Below are 22,898 nucleotides of genomic sequence, written 5' to 3'. Positions count from 1 at the left end.
TTGGACTTCCAGTGGTGAAGTCTTCTCTGGAGTCTCTTATTACTGGCTAGCACTTCCTATACTGAAAAGCTGTATTTTACAGCTGTAAAAGGACTATTAAAATCCTGATTCCCATCATTCATGCAGCACATAACAGTTAAAGTAATATCAGTAAAGATAATCCCAATTTATAGCCAGACCTTCTAAATTTACCAACTGAAACCAGAAGGTTAAGTGTGCAGATTATGGGGTAGATACGTGCGTAACCCCCTAAAACCTACCCCTGCGCGCGCCAAGCCTATTTTGCATAGGCTCGGCGGTGCGCGCAAGCCCCAGGATGTGTGTATGTCCCGGGGCTTCGAAAAGATGGGTGGTCTGGGGGCGGTTGGGGGCGTGGTCGAGTGCCCTGACACAGCGGCCTGTTTTGGGGCCTGGGGTGCCGGCAGTGAATCGGCGTGTGCAAGTTATGCCTGCCAGAGGCAGGCGTAACTCTACAAAACAAGGTGGGTGGGGGGATTTAGGTGGGGCTGGGGGGGTGGGTTAGATAGAGGAAGGTAGGGAAAGGTGGGGGGGACGGGACAAAAAAAAAAAGTTCCCTCCAAGGCCGCTCCGATTTCGGAGCGGCCTTGGAGGGAATGGGGAAAGCTATCGGGTCTCCCCTAGGGCTCTGCGTGCGTAAGATACACAAGTGTGCACCCCCTTGCGCTCGCCGACCCTGGATTTTATAATATGCGTGCGGCAGCGCGCGCATGTTTTAAAATTGGGTGTACATTTCTGCGTGCCGGGTAGCACACACAAATGTACCCCGCGTGCGCAAAATTTAAAAATCGGCCCCTATTTTTCTAATGGGCTAATTATTGTGCTTGCCATGTTAGTCCACTCGGATATGTAGAAATAAAAGACAACAAACAAAATGAAGATGACATCCTTTTACTGGACTAACTCAATACATCTGTGATGAACTTTCGAGAGTTATCCTCTTTTCATCAGCTCATTGAAGAAACAGCGCAGCGACATTGGGTTTAAACAGAACAGGGTTAGATTGGCCTTTGGTTGTCTGCACAGGGCGGGGTAAAGGAGAACCTGATAGAGGTGATTGTGATAGTAAAGCTGTACAGTGAGAAAGCCAATGATGTCTTCATTAAGTCTTATCTATATCAGTATCAGTTAGTAATATATATATATACATACAGTATTTAATACTTTTTTTTGGGGGGGGCAGGATGTCTTCCCAAGGCAAAGGGCTATCCCAAGAATTTTTGTACGTTTAATTGCTATAGCATTTGTTTCAGTGAAAACATGCTTTCATGTAAATCTAAAACTCTTGATGAAAGAGTTTTCAATGTACTTAGTATATAAATTCAATAAATTATATAACACAACAGAACAGTTCTAGATTTATAAGCGATTGCAGCATCTATCTGTGGCTGTCATACTACGCTTATGTTTAATCGTAATGCATCCTCAGCAGTGCTTCTTTAGCCATTACACAGAGAGGACTGGTGCTTTTCAATATATTTTTAAAAGATCTGGAAAGGAATATGACGAGTGAGGTAATCAAATTTGCAGATGAAACAAAATTATTCAGAGTAGTTAAATCACAAGCAGATTGTGATTAATTGCAGGAGGACCTTGCGAGACTGGGAGACTGGGCATCCAAATGGCAGATGAAATTTAATGTGGACAAGTGCAAAGTGCTGCATATAGGGAAAAATAACTATAGTTATGTCAGGTTCCATATTAGGAGCTACCACCCAAGAAAGAGATCTAGGTGTCATAGTGGATAACACATTGAAATTGTTGGCTCAGTGTGCTGCAGCAGTCAAAAAAGCAAACAGAATGTTGGGAATTGTTAGAAGGGAATGGTTAATAAAACGGAAAATGTCATATCGCCTCTGCAACACTCCATAGTGAGACCGCACCTTGAAGTACTGTGTACAATTCTGGTCAACGTATCTCAAAAAGATATAGTTGCACTAGAGAAGGTACAGAGAAGAGCAACCAAAATGATAACAGGGATAGAACTGCTCCCCTATGAGGAAAAGCTAAAGAGTTTAGGGCTGTTCAGCTTGGAGAAGAGACAGCTGAGGGGGTATATGATAGAGGTCTTTAAAATTATGAGAGGTCTAGAAGGGGTAGATTTGAATTGGTAATTTACACTTTCGAATAATAGAAGGACTAGGGGGCACTCCATGAAGTTAGCAAGTAGCACATTTAAAACTAATTGGAGAAACTTCTTTTTCACTCAACACACAATTAAGCTCTGGAATTATTTGCCAGAGGATGTGGTTAGTGCAGTTAGTGTAGCTGGGTTTAAAAAAGGTTTGGATAGGTTCTTGGAGGAGAGGTCCATTGACTTGGGGAATAGCCACTGCTATTACTGGCATTAGTAGCATGGGATTTACTTAGTGTTTGGGTACTTGCCAGGTACTTGTAGCCTGGATTGGCCACTGTTGGAAACAAGATGCTGGGCTTGATGGATTCTTGGTCTGATCTAGTATGGCAATTTCTTATGATCTTATGTTAAAAAAAGCAAAGCCTTGAAAGAGCCAGGTCAGACTGAATCAGTGCTTATGGCTCAGAGTGGTCATACCATATCATGTCAACAGATGCTATGCTTCTTATTCACATGTAAACAATTTAGTATTTCCTGTCTAATTCAGACAAATTAAACATTTTTATTTGGAATTTGCATCTTACATTGCCTGGGAGAACACTGGGGCTTCGTCGTTGACATTTTCCATTCGAATGCGTATAGATGCTGTGCCCGTCTGCGGAGGATGCCCTTTGTCCATGGCTACCACCACAAACTCGTACATATGATTTGCTCGCTCATAGTCGAGCTGCTTGGAAGAGCTGATGATGCCCTGAGGCGTGATGGAAAACTCAGCGCTTTGGATGAAGTAAGAAATCTCAGCATTGGAGCCGGAATCACAGTCCCTTGCTAGAACTAAAATGAGCAAATGCATTACACTGTTAAGGACATAAACAGCCTACTTGCTAAACATTCTTCCTACAGACACAAAATGGGAGAAAACCTTTAGTAAACAGGCCCCAAAGTTTCTTTAAGCTGCAGTCTGAGAAGCAGGACAGTAAAACAGCTTCCACATGAATAGGGACCTCCCTTTTCAAAGTTTTAAAAAAAATGTTTTGATATTTTCAGGGAATTTCCTAGTATTTATTATAATGAAAAAATGGGAGAGAATTAGTGGGATACAGATGACTCAATTTTTTCCACTAATTTTCTCCCACTTTTGTTCATTATAATACTGAGAAATACCCAGGAAAAATAAAATAAAATAAAAACAGAAAACTATGGTTTCTACATATGAATTGGGAAAAAATTGCAAAAAATAAAATAAAATAAAATAAACCATATTAAAAAAAATAATAATAATAATTTGCAGTTCCCCATGTCTACCACGCACAAGGCCATAATATTGTTGTGAGCAGAGGAGTATCAGAGACACTATAGCTCAATGTGGCAGATCCTACAGAGTGTTAGGAAGCAATCACTTATCCCAAGCCAAAAACATGTCATGCTAAACAAAAATACTAATCTCATTATGACAAATCCATGGCTAAACATAATAAATCTTTGTGTTTCAACCATGAAGGCGAAACCCATCAGTGATCACAGTCCAAAAGATACATCCCAAAGAAAAAATAATTTTCGTATAGCACAATCCATGCTACATTTTTTTTAAGAGCATTTCACCTTCACAGCAGATGGAAAACGCTTGTCACAGGATGTTCAGGAACATATTACTCCAGCCCCCAAGATTTCACTGTAATAAATATCTCTCTTTTTTTTCTATCTAAAGAGAGATGATTTTGCATGGCCCCGACAGCTTTTCTCTCTGGGCGGAGGGAGGGGGATCATGAAAGGGTGCTATCAGTCCCCTTGCCAGGGTCAGTCTTTGGGTGGGGGGTGCCATCACCATGCCTCTCCAATTACTCTTTGGGTAGGTGGGAGAGGTGATTATGGGAGAAGCTGTGCGCCCCCTCCCCCTCAACCTGCAGATTTCTGCTTTAGTATGGGAGGGAGTGAGGGTGGAGGACTGGCCTGCCAGATTTAGGTCTGTTATGGCATTGTCTATGTGTGATCAGCCAAATTAGGGGGATAGTGCTGAAAATCAACCCGTCTAACTTTCTTCCCCTAACCTAACCCCACCCCTGAGTCTGCTAAGAATTTGGCTGGCTAAAAATAGCCAGCTAGTGAAGTTTAGGGAAGCTTAAATATAGTTGGTTAACCCCATTTTCAAACACTTTGATCTAGCCAGTTAAGTTCTTACTTAGTTAACTAGATCCCTATGAAAATTGATCCCTACATATATAATTACCAGAAAAATACAGATAAAATAATTTAAAAAAGAACTAAATTGATTAGAGACTAAATTTAGGCATTGATAATATCTGGGTAAACAATGAATAATCTTGAGCCATTTAAAAACAAGTCTATAATGTAATTCTTATTGATCCAATAATATTTTAAGCACTTTACTGCTAAGGCACTGGTGAATAGCAGGCTCATCACCACGCCACTGAAGAGGTTTAAAAAAATGCCTTGCTCTGCGGCACACAGGAAGCGAAGGGAGCAGGCTTTCGGCCAGAGAAGGACCTCACCTTGCAGTAAGGAGGTGCCAACGGGAATGGTTTCCCGGATCCCATCACAGCTGTAGATGGAGTGCAGGAATTCCGGGGCACAGTCATTGTCATCAGTGATGTGAACCATTACCTGGGCCAGAAAACGAGACGGCTGAAGGACAGAAGTCAGGAGAAAGTACAGCTTCTCATGTCCAAGAAATACCGGCGTGACGATGGCCAAATGGGACATGCAATTCATAGTGGTTAATGCACTGGGGGGATGCTGAAGGGTCCTGGCATAAGGACCTTGCCTCACCAGGGCATTAAAGGAAAAAAAAAAGCGACCATTGAAAAAACATTACCACTGGGATAATCTATCATACTGTATATGTATATTAGGGACACTCGAAAATGCAGATTTCCTTGTAAAGTAAATGAGCTTTTAACTAATCGATGGCAACACTGTAGATTGCTAGGACAATAGCGTTTTCTCCCTTAAACCAGTGACCAGAGTCAGTGCCAGGATGTGAGGTGCCCTAAGCAAAGCTTCCATCTTAAATAGCCTAAGCTATTTAATATATGTATATTAGTTTCATTAAATCTATGGTAACCCTCCGCTACCCTCCCCCCCCCCTTCCAATCCCTCATTCCTACCCCCTCCCTCGGAATACCTTGTTACCCCAAAAAGCCAACTCTTATCAGTTCTTACCAGTTTTGACACGTTACTCCCCATGCTTAAGCTGTATCCAAGTTTTTTTTTTCTCTCCCCCTGTTCTATGTAAGACAACTTTGTCACTGTTTTTTATGGTTGCAATGTAAACCGGAGTGATAATTAACTCTGTTATTTGAACTTCGGTATAGAAAAGTTATAAATAAATAAATAAATAAATCTTGTCCCTCCCCCTTACACACCTGCCTATCGGCAGCAACTCTGGCACTGCATCCACCTCTCTTGCCCCACTCAGTATCCACCTCTCACTCTCCTTTCACCCTCTGCCAGTTCCTGCATTCCTCCCTCTTTACTTCTTGGTCCACACAGTACCGAGCTTCTTTTCTCTCTATTCACCATCCAGCTTCTCTTCTTCTCTCCCCCCAAGCCTTCTCCTCTTTCTCCCTTTCACACCAGCACACCCCATTCTTTTGACTGTGCCCAGCATCTTTTCTCTCCACCCCTACTACCTACCCAGAATCCTCTTGCTCTCTGCACTCCACCCTCACCTGTCCAGCGCCTCCTCTCTCGCCATCCACCCATCACCCTCCCTGCAAAACTCCCCCACTCCCCCAGATTCCTTGCTATCTTCTCGCCCCAAATCTATCCAGCATTCGTTTTCCATCTCTCTTGTGGGGGCCCCATGCTTTAAAAGTGGGTAGGTGGCACTAGACGTTTCCAGGGTTTTACTGCCCCTCGCCCCAAATTTTGGTGCCCTAGGCAACCACCTAGTCTGGCTAATGGAAGAACTGGCCCTGTCGGGGACCTGTGGAGTCCCACAAGGAACCCTGCTGTCGCCATTACTTTTTACTGTTTATCTTCAACGTCTGACATGATTAGAGCTCATAGTTTGGGTTATTTTCTTCTTACGGATGACAAGCAATTAAATCTCCATTAGGGGCTGATAGGGTGGTTGAGTTAGACAGATTGAACAAGTGGCGAACTGCTATCTCACAGTGGATGCTTATTAGCAAATTGAAAATGAATCCAGCAAAAACTGAGGTTTTTTTGTTTCAATCAAAGGGTAATGCAGTTCCGTGAAACAGTTCTTCATTTGGAAAGCTCTGTGCTGAAAGTGAGCAATCAGTTGAATAGTTTATGGATTAGGATTAGTAATGATTTCACTATGGAACTCCAGATTACTGCTTTGATACAATCCTGCTATTTTCACCTTAGGCAGTTTTGTTTATTGCATCCATTTTTGATCAGAAGAACTCTGAGTCTAATATTCATGCAACTCTGAGTTTGAAGAAGCTGTAAATTATACCAGACTCAGCAGCCCACTTATTCATGGGCCTTACGTGGACAGAATATGCGTCTCCTGTTCCGATGCACCTCCATCAGTCACCTGTTGAGACTAAAGTAGTATTTAAAGTCTTGACATTGACCTATAAGACATTAAATGATCTGGGTCTGTCTTATTTAAGAAGCAAGTTGAGAAAGTATTTTCCATGCTGGTTCTTAAGCACTCAGAAGGAGTACGCTCTTGAATAACTTGCTTCAAAGTCAATAAAATCAGTTAGGAGGATGGCTGAGAAGTCTTTTTCTTATGCTAGCTCATGCTTTTCCTCATGACATTCGTTTGGCTGAGAATCTTTGTGTTTTTAAATGAAAGTCTGAAGTCTTGGCTTTCTCAGCGGGCGGTTAAAGTGCTCTGTATGTGTGACTGGAACAGACCTGGTTGAGGTTGCATTTTCAGTTATATGGGGACCTAATAAAAGGTGACTCAGAGCTATAATGTTTTGGCTTTAAGTTTTAATGAATCTGGGATACTGGGCTTTTTTTTTTTTTTTTTGGGGGGGGGGGTGGTAGTATGAAATGAGTTTAATTTTAATTTCTATCTAGATGTGATTATGGTTACTGTATAACATTTGTAAACCATCCTGGGTTTTTGTTTTTTGTTGTTTTTTTTTTAAAGAAAGCCAGGACATAAATGTTGAAAACAAATACAGTATATTAAAAAAAATAAATAGGAGTTTCCTGGCCAATAACATTGCCTGCTTTAGGTCCATTCGGCCAATCAGAAATGCAGATTTACTGAGCAGTTGTTCTTATTTTGAAAATAAAAATTGACGCAGGACAGTAGGACACTAACAGACTTTTCCAATAAGCAGAGTGCATCTTTCTGTGATGGGTAGGACAGACCCCAAAAATGGGCATAGGAAGGCTTAAAACCTTGCTCTTCTGAAGAAACTGGCTGCAAGGAAGGACAGCAACGTCAATTGCTGAGGTCCACATGAAGCCACGTAAGGCTCCGTTTACAGAGCACGTGTAAGAGAGGGGGGCCGGCTTTAGCTCTGGCAGCACCCTGTGCAAGCACCAGGAACGGCACCCCTCTCATAGCCGGGGGGGGGGGGGGGGGGGAGGGGATTTGCACATCCTTAAAGCCAATCCTTTTCCCCTGACTCCCTCACCTTCCATCGCCACTCTCTCTCATCCCCCTTCTTTGAAACCTTGGCCGCCCTCCAGTGGCCTGACGACAGTATCCAGTGCTCATAACCTCCTCTTGCCGCCGGCTCCTGTCTCTCCTGGGTGGTTAAAGTTACAGACTTAGCTGTTTGAAGAGAGAGCGCAGAAGAGAGGAGGTTAGAAGCTGCTGGGCCACCAGCTCCGCTCTCCTTCCAGTAGAGCTGCAAGCTGAGGACACAACATCTGTTTTTTTGCCTCCTCAAGCCAAGAGTGGGAGAACAGCTTAATTTTCTTTGCTGCCTGAACTTTTCATTCTGAAATATCTCAAGTCAACATCTGGAGAGGAAAAGTGGGAGCAAGAGGTTTTGTTCATTTGGCGACCACAACCAGAGTTTACCCCGGGAAGAGAGAAGAGGATTGTGAGTTTGGAAAAATCTTAATTTCATTTGGATCTCAGGAAATTGTTAGGAGCCCCCTAGCCCACCTGGGATACTTACCATGCCAAGCCCTGGAGGGAGAGACCAAGGGACACATTCACAGATAGAGGAGCATTCTGGAGAATAACTTTGGGACATGGATGTAACCAGAAGTAAATGTGTTTGTTACTAAATTATTTCTATTGACGATCTGCAGCAGTAAAGTCTTAAGTTGGAACTCCCATCCAGAGTATCCAGATTAGATTCTGAGGCACCAAAATCCACCTACACTATACAGACTGAATAACACCTGCAGAAGAAGTTCACCCCCTTACAGCTTGGGCCCTGGAGGTATTTTACACCTCAGGGCCATTAGGACTGAGAAAGGACTCAATGCCAGGATCGAGTGTGGCCACTGCCTTCTCAGATAATACCAGAAGAGGAGGCTACACGGATAAATAATGCACGACAGGACAGACACACTCCAATGCAAATCATGCCCTGACATTTTGCATACCTCGGCTACACTGCTGAGGGCACTCTCAGCTTCCAGTGCTTTCACCAACAGGTGATAGAGGTGATGGTCGCTCTCGTAATCCACAGCTCGTGTCAGACTCAGCTCTCCGTTCTCCTGGTGAATGCTGAAAAGACTGCTAGGATTCATCAGCAAAGAATAGGCAAGCGCCTTACTCAGGAAAGAAATAGCCTCCACCACAGCCACTCTGAAAAGATAACAGAATTACTCATTCCTTCCTTATTCAGGCCAATGCAATTCGGTGCGCTGAGTCTAGCTCACAGGTTAACGAGCACTTGGACATGCATTTTGGATGCATTAGGCTAACATCCAATGCAATAAGGGGATTAGCACATCCAAAACACATGTTCAAACTAGTGCACAGCTAATAGCACTCATCACATGTACATGCAGATAGATGAGGCTATTAGCTATTACCCCCCAATGCAAAAAATCACTGTGCACCCGATGTGCATGTTTTAACACGGAAAATTTAATAAGTGACTTGCCCAATGCTAAAGAGCAAGTCAATGACAGAAAGGTCTTCTGAAACACAGTCCAGTCTTTCACTATTCATTCATTATGGTTTGTTTCCTGTGAAGTCAGGACTTTCAGAAAATGGATGGGATATACTGAACTTACTCATGAAGGGGAATCAAGAGTTAAAAGTTTCTGTAAAGTTTATAAGCATAAAATGCAAAAGTTAAAATGTAATAGCAGTTAGACCCATCCAGTCTTCCCATTTCAATTCCTATTATAATTCCATAGATCCCAGTTGTTATTTTGGCTTTACCTCAACTTTTGCAACTAAAGATCCTCTGCGCTTTCCCAGACTTTCTTGAATTCTGTTACCGTTTTGCCTCTACTACCTCCTTTCACATGTTCACCACTCTTTCTATGAAGAAATATTTCCTAATGTTACTCCTGAGTCTCATATCTTTTTAGAACTTCTTTTCCACTGAAAAAATGTTTGCTTGTTGACCATTATTTATACCGTTGAGATATCCAAATTTCTGTCATATGCTCCGTCTCTGTGGTGTACGTATTTAAATCTGTAAGTCTCATTTCTTAGGGATTTTGGCAGACACTGCACCATTTGGTGGCAATTTTCTAAACTGCCTCTACTCTGTCCATATGGCTTTGGACATACAGCCTCCAGAATTGGTCTCCAATGAGGGCTCAGCAATGACCTATATTAGAGGCTTTATTGCCTTCTCCTGCCTATTAGTCAAACATCTCCATATGGACACATGCATTCTTCTGGCTTTAGCCACTACTCTGTCGCACAGATCTGTAATCTAGAAATCATCAGATATGATTATCCTAAGGTCTCTCTCCTTTTTGGTGTACTCCAGTATCTACACTCTCTTGGATTTCAGCACCTCAAATGTACAACTCCACATTTTTTGCACTGAAAGTTAATTGCCAAGCTCTTGAGCACTCGTCATTTTGAGTTTGCCGTAGACTCCATTGCAAATCTTAGTATCACCTGCAAAAATACAAACCTTGCCTACTAACCATTCTATATCATCATTTATGAAAATATTGAACAGAACTGGTCCCAGGACTGATCTTTGAGGTGCTCCACTGATTGAAACTCTGTTTCTAACCAAGTCAACCATCTTAGGGCCCATCCCTAGGTTGCTCAGTTTATTTATGAGCTTCTTCTGAGGGGCAGTGTCAAACGCTTTACTCTGTTTTGCACTTCTAGGCTCAATCATGTTCTAATTCTTTGGTCACCCAAGTTCAGAAATTGATCAGATTTGTTTGGCTTGATCTCCCTCTGATAAAAACCTTGCTGTTTCGGATCCTGCAACCAACTAGATGCAAGATACTTCAATATTCTTTTCTTTAGTAGTGATGCCATTAATTTAGCCACCACCAAAGTCAGAATGACTGGCATGTAGTTACCAACTTCCTATTTCCATGTTGATGAAGGAGGATATGCTAAGAGAATATCCTTGACTTTTTTACCTGGAAAAAAATTAGCCAGCTAAGTGCCAGACAGTGAGCGCAGCCGGATATTGAAATGGCAGCATATGGCTGGCTAAGTCCAAACTTAGATACATGGTATTGAATATGGACTTCTTAATTTTCATGTTTGGTTTTCTTACATATTACACACACTGTAAACATTAAAATAACTTTATAGCCACTCACCACGTTACATATTTTTGGTTTATACTTTTTTTCCCCCCACACACAGTGAAGGCAACCTCAGATACTGCTGCCTTAATTCTTTGGAAATTAACTAACATTTTCCAAGGGAAGGTTACACAGGCTTTGTCCTCAGACTCATTCTTTCTACAGTGCTGGATTTTGGGAAGTTTTCCACTTACTTCTCTCCCTGCAATGTGCTTTCAGGAACAAGCAAACTGTATGATGTATTGGTGAACTGAGGCGGTCTGAAACCAGCTAAAATGGAGACAGATGTATATGGACTTTTGTTCCCACGCTGGTTAGTGGCTTGAACAGTGAGCACATATTCCTTATTCCAAATCAAAGCAGAGCCAGAGGTACGGATAATGCCAGTATCCTTATCAACTTCAAAGCACTGTTCCCCACCTGTCAAACGGCACAAAACAAAAAACAGAAAAGGTTCTCAGATATGCTGGGCAAAAGGAGGAAATAAATAGTACTGGTTATGCTGGAAATACAGACTGATAACTAACTTGGGAAAAAGCTTTTTCTTCAAGTTAAAAGAAAACCAATGAAGTAATTAGAGGCGATACCTCTAACATTAATGAATGTTCAGGTGATTACCTGAGGAGGCCTTTGTAGTAGGGATGTGCATTCATTAGAAAAGAAATAAGAAATGATGACAAAATTTCCTATTTCATTTCATTTTCAAATGAAACAATTGAAAATTGGACGAAATTTCATTGATCATCATGTTTTGTTTTGAAAAAAAACAAAACAAGACACCCGTTGGGCCTAGACCCAGGCTTGAGGGCGCAGTCTTGCCTAGGGAATAGGCCAAGGCCCATGCCCAAGCACAACACTGATACGTTAGCCTAGGCCAAGGCATAGTCTAGGCATAGGCTACAGCCCAATGCAGGGGCTGCAACCTATGCCTGAGTGATACATGAGGTCCCAATCTAGGCCCAGGCCTGATGCCGGGGCCTTGGCTGAGATCCAAGCAAAGGCCCAGGCCCAAAAACATTTGCTGGGGTCGAGCTTCCAGCTCCCACTTATCTTGTCCATCAAGGATCCAATGCTACGGACTGGCCCAGAGAGAAAATACCGACACCTGGGCCTCAGCCCAGGCCCTTTGCCAAGTTCCGATGCCCAGGCCTGAGCCCAGGACCAGGCCCTACACTGGAGCCAGCCCCGAAGGCCGGGTCCCAACTCTGGAGCCTCGGTCTAGGCCCAGGCCTCCAATATCAACTACCTCTTCTTTCTTCTCCAAAATGATGAAGTCTCCTGGGGAAGTGCCAGAGTAAATTAACTCCAGAGCCTTCCTCCTCATCAGGGGGGGTGCCATTTTGGTGTATGGCAGTTTAAATGAACTGTCATATACCAAAACAGCACTTTCTTAAGATAGGGTCCGTTAAGTTATATTTCAATCTCTGATATTTACTGTTCTTAATACTTACACTGTACCTAAGAGCTTCCTTCTGGAGCTTGCAAGATCTTACATATATGGGTACCATAACCTCTCTTTTGTGGATATACAAGTTTTGCTACTGGTCTTGATAGGGTCTCAGTGTAAACACACACAGTAGGATCTTCAGAACATTTAGAAGAAATGGATGGGCTCAAAGGCCTGACTCCAACCATTTACAAAGCTAAGATGCACAAGTTTATTGAGGAAAAAAATTGCTCAGTTCAGTCTTTTACAGTTAATAAGCACACGAAAGAGCTGAACTGGGCTTTAAATGATGACTTCCAGTGACATATACATTTCAAATTATTCTGGGAACTCACTAATCTATGTTATTACCGGTTCTGAACATCTTAGCCTCAGTTCTACACATTTCTGGAGCTGCGTGAATGGGAAAACACCTAGAGATATACCTCTGAAGTCATTTTGTTGCTATGCTACAAATGTGCTTGTTATGTAATTTTCTGAGCCCTATGCAAATGTATTCATGCTTTGAAGTAGGAGGGCTCACTACCGACAATCCATATAGGTCCCTAATTCCATCCCCTTCCTACACCTTAAAAGCTATTCTTGGTGTCTCCTGAACGTTGCGCATATGCCTCTAACCTAAATAAATTTACTCTATTTCAAGGAGGAGTAACTCTGTATGTATGTATAGCCCCCCAAAAGTCTTCTGTGTCTGGTTATTTCACTGAAAATAAAATTATTTTTGTTCATCATTAGGTGGCCATGATAAGTGTTCCTGCTTAATGGGAATTTTGGTTTACATCTGCCAATTCCTGCTCTACTTGTTCAAACACCTGGGTATGACTTGAGGTTTAAAACATCTGAAACCAATGACCCCCAGATCTTTCAAAACTTTTCTTTCACCACATGACCTGACTCTCTGCTCCCAGTCTCTCCAGTTAAGAACATTTCCAGAGCCTTAAAACCGAAACATATTAATAGCACACACAATTATAAATAGACAAGCTTTCACAAATCTGAAAGCACAGGATCCAAACACATAGGGGCCAATGCAATACAGTGCGCTCAGCCAAGTGTATTGTTTAATAGGGATGTGAATCGTTTTTCTGATGATTGAAAATATCGTACGAAATGGTCGGCCAGCGCCATCTTTAAAAATGGCGCGGGCCATCCAGTACTCCTACCATGTGACCGGGGTCGACCAATGGCACAGATACCCTATCACATGGTAAGGGCAAAGGGCCATCGGCACCATTTTGATTAGTGGCAGCCGACGGCCCGAGAGTGGGAGATCGCTCCCAGGACCCCCACTGGACCACCAGGTACTTTTAAAAAGTTTTTTTTTTGGGGGGGGGGTCGGGAGGGTGGGGGAAGCTAAAGAATGTGTTTTAAAGGCTCGGGGTGGGTTTTTTGTTTATCGGTTCTGGCGCAGCCGATAAAAAAAAACAAACAAACAAACGATCGGACCGCACGAAAAAAATTCCCCGATTGTCCCCGAACCAGAACCAATTCCAGTTCTGATTCACATCCCTATTGTTTAACCCGTAGTAAGATGCACATTTTGGATGTGCATCCACAACCCCTTATGCTATGAGGGGATTGGCGCATCCAAAACGTGTGTCCAACCCTCCATGAAACTAATAGTGCTCATCACATGCAAATGCATGTTGATGAGGCTATTAGCTAGTACCTCCATTTTAATGTTCAAAATTAATGCCAGCCCAGAGCTGGCGTTAAGTTTTGAGGCACCCCAAGCCAAGCTCAGAAGAGCAAAAAAATACAGTTTTTTGTGGTTCCTCCTACTTAATATATTGTTGCGATACTAAGCAGGAGAAACTACAGAAAGCTGCAACAAAAAAACAAAAAAAAACAAAAAAAAGAAACTTGACAGTGGTCAGGTTAGGAAAAGGGAAGCTCAATTTATGAGCCTCCATTTTCCTAACCTGTGGCTGTACACGACTCAAAATTGAGCGTCCGTTTTCCTTACCTGCACACAGCCACGTCTCCTAGGCGTTTGATGGTAAGGATGTGCTAGGGACGCATAAATTATCCATTAAGGCATCTCTTTTAGCTCCCAGCTCATTGGAATATTAGATTGAGTGCCCAAGAGAAGGGATGTGCACTTGTTCAAAAACCGTGCATCCAGTCTTCTCCAAAATAGATTGGTCAAAAGCATTAGGAGAACTAATAGAAAAGGAATAGACAGGGCAAGTCAAAATATTCTGTATCATAATACCCCAGTCTGGCCCTCTGGGAGATATCAAAGTAGTACCTTACTGAATGAAACCTAAGCGACTTGAATTTTTGCTTTACCAAAGGATGCATCTGTGGATACCCACTTGCATTTTCCCAGTGCTTCAAAGTCAACATCTTGCATATCTGTTCTACAGATTCTTCATCATTCACTGTAAATTATCCAGACAGTGATCTAGTAATAATGTTGGAACTTCTTTAATGCATAGCTTTGCATGCTTCTAAATTCAGCTTTTTACCTGGCAGGAGTTAAATGGCTTTAACCCAGCTTACCCTTTCATACTGCTGCACTTAACACCAACGACTGCTCTCTTTTAGGAAAATTTTTCACCTTTACAACATAAAACTTGAGGGCTCTCAATGCTAGCAAATGCAATTGTCTTTCTTTTTAATTCTTTGGGACAGAACATGAAGTAGGCAAAACAATCTAAAGTTTATCTAGAAGCTAAAATTTCCCTTGGGAATGAAAAGTGAAATGGTTCTCAAAACCTCAACCTGGGAAAAAAAAAAAATCAAAACAGAAGAATGGAAATAATAAAGATAGAGCCTTCCACTCATCAACTCTTCTGGTAGGGCAAACAGCGACCAAAATCACAGTCTTAAGAGACAAAATACAATGTTGAAGCAGATAAAAGTTTAAACACTGGATTGATCAAAGTGTTCAAAACTAAATTTCAAGCAAGTCCAGTGGTTGAGAAGCAGCACTGCCCACTGCCACGCAGAGGAACCTGGATTTGATTCTCGGCACAGGTCTTCTGCTCACCTGTCAGCCATGGATATAGTGTAAGCAGCACTATATTGTGTACCCCAAACTTTTTTTTTTTCATCAAGCCTTTCATTTTTTTTTAAATAATTGAGTCATTGCCAAGGAGTAGATCTTAATATCGCAATGATATTAAGTAGGAGGAACCACAGAAAAGCAGTATTTTTTGTTTTTTAGTTAAGCCCTTGCCACGCGGCAAGACACACCAGCTCCGGGCTGACATTAAATTTGCCGTGTTACAAAGTGCATGTTGGGTGCACAGCAATTTTTTTGCATCAGAGGGGTAATAGCTAATAGCCTCATCTACATGGCATTTACACGTGATGAGCGCTATTAGCTATGCATTTGTTTGGACGTTCTAATCCCCTTATTGCATCGGATATTATTATCGCATATCCAAAACACGCATCCAACTACGGGTTAGCCTGTGCGCAAGGTTGAGCGCACTTTATTGCATCGGCCTGTGAGTGGTTAGAAAGGAGTTATAAAGGGGAACAGGACAGAGCACAGTCAGGGTTGGTGCTAATCTTTTTGCTGCCCTGTGTGAAAAGTTAGTGCTGGCCCTCCCCCCCATTCATTCAGTGCCTGTCCCGGGCCCATCAAATAAAGCCCAGTTCTGTCCTGCAATCTATATTTTTAAAAACTGAGGCCCTCCCCCCCAAGAACCCATTGATAGAGAAGGGTATTAGGTAAGAACATAAGAAATTGCCATGCTAGGTCAGACCAAGGGTCCATCAAGCCCAGCATCCTGTTTCCAACAGAGGCCAAAACTAGGCCACAAGAACTTGGCAATTACCCAAACACTAAGAAGATCCCATGCTACTGATGCAATTAATAGCAGTGGCTATTCCCTAAGTAAAATTGATTAATAGCCATTAATGGACTTCTCCTCCAAGAACTTATCCAAACCTTTTTGAACCCAGCTACACTAACTGCACTAACCACATCTTCTGGCAACAAATTCCAGAGCTTTATTGTGCAGTGAGTGAAAAAGAATTTTCTCCGATTAGTCTTAAATGTGCTACTTGCTAACTTCATGGAATGCTCCCTAGTCCTTCTATTATTCGAAGGTGAAAATAACCAAGTCACATCTACTCGTTCAAGACCTCTCATGATCTTAAAGACCTCTATCATATCCCCCCTCAGCCGTCTCTTCTCCAAGCTGAACAGCCCTAATCTCTTCAGCCTTTCCTCATAGGGAAGCTGTTCCATCCCCTTTATCATTTTGGTTGCCCTTCTCTGTACCTTCTCCATCGCAACTATATCTTTTTTGAGATGCGGTGACCAGAATTGTATACAGTATTCAAGGTGTGGTCTCACCATGGAGCGATATAGAGGCATTATGACATTTTCCGTTTTATTAACCATTCCCTTCCTAATAATTCCTAACATTCTATTTGCTTTTTTGACTGCTGCAGCACACTGAGCTGACGATTTTAAAGTATTATCCACTATGATGCCTAGATCTTTTTCCTGGGTGGTAGCTCCTAATATGGAACCTAACATTGTGTAACTACAGGTTACAGGTACCCTAGGTAAACCTTACAGCCTTGCACACAAGCCACTCCCACACCCTTTACAGATACACACAATTAAATTATGCATTTATAACAAATTTTACATGAAAAAAAAAACATTCAAAAGTACAGTCTTCTGGGTCAAAACATATCACTTACAACATGCATATTATATGTACATGCACTCCTGTGGTGCCAACTTGAAAACTCTGCAAAAAAAGACACTTGGAAGTCCTATGGAATTAGACTTTGTAATGTGTATTAGATGTGAGCTTGGCCCTCAGAAAGCCATGGATAAACGGAATTACCATTACAATATAGTAAACCTCCCACACCAAAACAACCCTAACAATCTTATTTATGAACAGGCAACACCGCACATATTACACCAGGCCCTAGAACACCAATAAAATTCTTATTAGGAAACCGGGCTGCTATAGATCTCTACAAGGAAATTACATGCCAGCAAATAGCTCACCTCGCTCACATACACAGAACACAGATAGACCCTGACCAAATACAGAATAAAGTCATCAGAAAGTATAAATAGAAATGTGCTGAGAAGAACTGAACTGGAACCCACAACAAGTCAGCCTCTACATGCAGAGCAACAATGGAAAAACAGAGACAGTACCATTCTTCATAAAACATTAAATAATAAACGGGGCAAGATGGCCGCTGAATAGTTCCAGCGAGAAATGCCGGAGAGGGAAGCTGTCGGCATTTTCCTCTGTAAACTTACTTACGCTTTGAAGAAATGCCGCATACGAAAAGAAAGGGCCGACTGAGGGGTGAGAGTGTTATCTCGCCTGCAGAAGACCCCCGACAGCCACAAATCTCTGGTTTTTTCGCCGGTGCAGCATCTACTATTCCGGGTGGCTCGGTCGCTGGAGGAGTCGCTTCGGAGCATGAGCCCTCCCCCTTGACCTTTGAGACTACTCTGAGCCCCGGATCACCGAGGAAGCCCGCTCACCCTGGAGACAGCGAGATACCTGGCCCTACTTCGGTAGAAGCAGGAGTGGCCATGTTTATGGCCTTGGAGGAAAACCCTGGCGGTCAGCGATTAGGAGCCTTGTGTACCAGCGCACAACAACAGCTGAAGGAGGCGTCTCCAGGTGAGGGAGGTGAAATGGGGAGCCCAGCAATGGCTTCTTCTCCGCTGGCCTCAGAGATTAACCCCCTTTCATCGATACCAGGTACAAGGGCGAGTTTGGGAACTGTGGAAGAAGTGGGGATGGAACGCTTGAGATTACTCTCTCTTTCCCCCTTAACAGTTAAACCTGATGTAGTGACTCTTGAGGGTATTTGGACAATGCTTAGCTCCATAGAGAGCTCTATAAAAATACTCTCAGCAACAACTGTGGAGATACAAAAACAAGCGACTGCAAACAACAATTTGATAACAACATATACAAAAAAGACTGACGATGTGGAAAAAAGACTTGTTCAAATTGAGAATAAGCAAACAAAATTGATTATATCTGAAACTAATACAGCAAATAGGTTAGAGTCAGTTGAAAATGCTTTACGGGCACACAATCTTAGAATATTGAATTTTCCTTTAATTAGATTAATTTCTCCAATAGAATTGTTTAAAAATTATATGATTCAGATTCTTAAGATACCAGAGAATGCCTTGCCAGTGCTCGTAAAAGCATATTATTTACAACAGAGAACACAAATATCAGAACAAGAACAATCCCTGGACGTAACTAATTTGTTAGAAATGTCTTCAGATGCTCAGATAAATGTACGGAGATCAATGTTAGTCTCTTTTGCTTTCCTTTCTGAAAGGAATCATGTGCTTCGCTTGTTTTTTAGGAACCGACAAGTAAATTTTTATGGAAACCCCATTTGGATTTACCCTGATGTGGTTAAATCCACTCAGTTGCGAAGAAAAGAATTTCTTAGGCTTCGTCCTGAAGCATTAAAGTTGGGAGCACGTTTTGTTCTGAAATACCCATGCAAGGCCTGCATCAGATACTTAAACGAAAATTATGTTTTTCTAGATCCTATACAATTGAGATCATTTCTAGCTGCTCGGACCCCTATTATAGCTCCCACAGTTTAGGTGTGAACAAATGTAATAGATGCTATACTCAGTGAGTTTATCTATGTTTTTGTGATTGTAGTTTACTTAATATGTTTGCTCAGATCTGCCCCTAATTGCTTTAAACATTTTCTTATAATTTAGATGTCTTATAACATGATATATGATTATATACCTGAATTAATGGATAGTGGTTGTGACATTGATTTTTCTGTATAAGAATGTAATGTTCTTGGTAAAATTTTCAAAATTGGAAAATAAAGAATTAAAAAAAAACAAAACATTAAATAATAAAATCAAGAAATATAAAACATCAATCATAATAGCAAAATCGTATGCATAAAAAGAATATTTCAAACCAATTAATGAATAAAATATTGAAAATTTCCCAAACACAAATATTTCAAAACATCTGATGAATAAAAAAAATCCAGTAATTAAAAAAATGTTCTAATACCCTCCAAAACAATTAAATATTTTGAAAGAGCGGAATCATCAAATTACACTCAATAATTAAAAAAACTCCTGTTCTCCATGCCTGGGATCTGATTTCCAGTCACCCAGTTTAGCAGTTTGAGGGACTCTCAACAAACCCTGACTCCTCCTTCCCCCAGTTGTTCATGTATAACCACAACTGACCTGACTTTAACATCCATTTCTTTCACATGTCCTCTGAAATATAGACAAGCACTCTACATTGCTGTCATCTTAATAAATTCATGTGCACAGAATTTTTTTTAATCTTTTTTTTTTTTTTTGCATTGACAGTTCATTCAGGATGGCTCCCAGTCCTGACTTGCATCTGTGATCATTACTGACCATCTCAAAAGGTTTCCCCCCTTTGCATGGATTTGCTGTTGACAGACAGAAAAGCTCCCACCACAAAGCAATCCAATTTTGAAGTAAAACTGTAGAAATCTCATATAAAATCTGACCCAGGGAACCATCCATATTACCGAAGCCATAAGCCCTATACTCTTAGACACTGACTCAGTTACAACCGTCCCTCTCTTTGGTCATGTTATATCCTTTACCATGGTCCCAATCTCTTCTTCAGCTATCATTAGCCTTTGTGCTTGACAAATCAAAAACCTAGATTATGTATATCTTGAGAAGTGTCAGCGATGCTGTTCTTCTAATTGAAAATTAATCCTGAGGGTCGCTAATGATTTGGGTTTTCAGAATATCCTTAATAAATATGAATGAGATAGATTTGTATATAGAAACAGTGTGCATGCACATCCATTTCATGCATATTTATTAGGAATATTGTGAAAACTTGACCTGTTGGCGGCTCTCAAGGGCTGGGAGTGAGTACCATTGATCTATGATATCATAACAACTTTAACCACCTTGTCTCTGGCCTGGTCAGCATCTTGGAAGAAGAAACTCTGACTAATAAATTGTTGAGTTAAGATAACAAAAAATCCTTTGAACTCTGACAACAGCAACAAGGAGAAGCAGAACCTTCATAAAACCCTTGGGGTTCAGGCCAGGCTGAAAGAAAATAGATGGGCTGTATGGTCTTTATCTGCCACCATGCTCTACATTTCTGTCTGGTAATGATCTTCCTGAATGAAAACGCATAGATATGCAGTAAAACTAAATTGCAAGGCTTCTTTCAGCCTTGTTGGGGAAACAAGAAAGTGCAGAGGTAGGATTATAAAACAGAGGTCAAAAGGAGGATGACAAAGTAAAAGCAGAATTCCTCAACACTTTTGTTTGGTATTCATTGAAAAAGCACCACAGATAGATGGGCAGGGGTAGATACAATTCCATTTACAGAAAAGAGGATTTGCATGAAGTAGCAAAACTAAAAGTGAAGGCAGCAATGGGCCCTAATGGGATACATCCCAGAACATTAAGGGATCTCAGAGAAGTTCTGGCAGTTCCGCTGACATCTGTTCAATCGTTCATTGGAGGCCTGGCAATGGGCAGACATCATACCACTTCAAAACATGTGAAAACAGAAGGCGACTGATAACTAAAGGTCAGTGAGAAAGACCTCAGAGTTTGGTAAATTGAGTGACCATAAAATTAGATCAAGAAAGGGCACTTGTGCTATATTAAGATGGCAATAAAGATTGTGACACTGTCCATTATAAGAGGCTCATAACGGAACTGAGTAGCCAAGTAGTGATCACCAAACGGATTGACTGGGTTAGACTCTATGCCATTCCACCTGACCTAGTGTTGAACATGGTTGGGAATATAGATAAGGACAGATACAGGTTGTGTATGTGTATGCATGGGATGAACAACTGAGAAAAAAAGAGAGGAAAATAATAGAACCACCCAGTAAATTTGGATTCTCTTTCTTTTCTTGTTAACGGGGAATCTTGAATAATATATTTATTCTTATGTGGAGTGATGATTTAACCCTGGTCTGTATTACACAAATGCAGGGATTCCATGCTAGAGTTTGCAAGAGATCAGCTAGCATAAGCCTTGCAGCCTGGGCTTCTAGTTAGGTGGCTTGCAGCACAGGTTACAGGCAATTAACGACAGTTTTGAAATGACAATCTTACAGGGTAATTTTAAAATGAGCGCAACTGCACTCGTATACGCACGTATTGGCGCACAAGTGGAGATATGCTTCAATTTTAAATCGTGCACTCACGATATTTTTAAAAATATACCTCACGCAGGTAAGACGCGCCTAATCTTAAGAGATTGCTCGAGACAACATACTTCGTGTGTCTTTCCTAAGACTTTGCTGGCTTTTACGCACATACGTAGGTGGATTTTAAAACATGTTTGCGCAAGTTTTTCCACGTAGTCCACCACTTTGTCCAGTTAATATCGAGATCTTCAAGACCCCTCTAGTTCTTCATCTTGCACACCCCGCAGTTGACTCAGACTCCTCACCTTCTCCTGTAAGCCCTAAAACTCAAGATCTACAGACTTGCTCCTCATCTGGAGCAGCAGTAAAGTTATGCTGACAACATGCCAATGCGTTCCATGGTCTCCGGTTTTAAAATACAGAGTTACATACATAACTGTTGGCCCTGCCTCTTTTCTGCCATCTTATTTTTCACACGTGCATGGGTATAAGCGCACATACTTCACGGTATTTTAAAATCTGTTTTGCTCATATACGTGCATTTTTGTGCAAGTGACATTTTTAAAATCAACCTTTAAGTTTGTACCTGAGGTTGCGGAGGGTAAAGTGTCTTGCCTAAGGTCACAAGGAGTAGCAGTGGGATTTGAACTCTGGTTTGTAGCTCACTAGGCTATTCCTTCCTCTTTGTGAATAATGTAATAGAAACACTGTAGAATGTTAGTTTTGAAAAAAGCACTATTTTTAAGAAAGCCAGAGAGTGACTGCTTTAAGGAGAAATAAATACCAGTAAAGAAAAAAGAAGATTGAGTCAGCTCACTCACTCAAACAGGAGATCCTAATCAAGCCTAAAGCCAATTTCAAGGAGAAGTTTGTTTTATTTTAAGTTTAAAGATATTGACTAAGAACATAGTTTGAGGAGAGCCAAGCTCAATATTATGGGCAGCCAGAAGGCTGAGCAATTGCCATACAAACATACTAGAATGAAGTTACCTTAATCAGTGCTGTTGTAGCTTGCACATGTGTTAATTGATTAATAATTTGTACTTTGAAACCCCTAACGCAGGGCTTCCCAAACCTGATGCAGTTCAAGTTCAGCACTTTTAAACCATACTTGATTCTGTCCTTTAGGCTTTTAGGGAACTGTGGTGGTGGAAAACCTTAAACATTTTAAGTTGGAAATTGGCTTTAGGCTTGATTAGGGTCTCCTGTTTGAGTGAGTGAGCTGACTCAAGATCTTCTTTTTTTCTTTACTGGTATTTATTTCTCTTTAAAGCAGTCACTCTCTGGCTTTCTTAAAAGTAGTGCTTTTTTCAAAACTAACATTCTACGTTATTCACAAAGAGGGAGGAATAGCCTAGTGATTAGAGCAGTGAGCTACAAACCAGAGTTCAAATCCCACTGCTACTCCTTGTGACCTTAGGCAAGACACTTTACCCTCTGCAACCTCAGGTACAAACTTAGGGCCTCATTTTCTAAAGTATCGCAGGCCTGCGATACTTTAGAAAATTGCGCTAATGGGGGGCAGAGGATCAACACAGGGGGGCAGTCCTGAGCTAGCCAGGAGCGA

General features: G+C 41.5%; 1 protein-coding gene across 1 annotated transcript in view; it reads right to left on the bottom strand.

Moving 5' to 3' along the window:
* LOC115085554 (neural-cadherin-like) overlaps positions 1–22,898 on the bottom strand; it is a 256,917-nt gene that overhangs the window by 126,575 nt on the left and 107,444 nt on the right. Inside the window, 4 exon segments of the mRNA XM_029591722.1 lie at positions 2,680–2,929; positions 4,606–4,717; positions 8,618–8,822; positions 10,954–11,179. Of these exon segments, the coding sequence (XP_029447582.1) occupies positions 2,680–2,929; positions 4,606–4,717; positions 8,618–8,822; positions 10,954–11,179 (793 nt within the window).

This window comes from Rhinatrema bivittatum, chromosome 2 (assembly GCF_901001135.1).
Source record: "Rhinatrema bivittatum chromosome 2, aRhiBiv1.1, whole genome shotgun sequence".
NCBI classification, from domain to species: domain Eukaryota; kingdom Metazoa; phylum Chordata; class Amphibia; order Gymnophiona; family Rhinatrematidae; genus Rhinatrema; species Rhinatrema bivittatum.
Note: the sequence above shows the minus strand (reverse complement) of the source record. Positions and strands in the feature narration are given on the sequence as shown.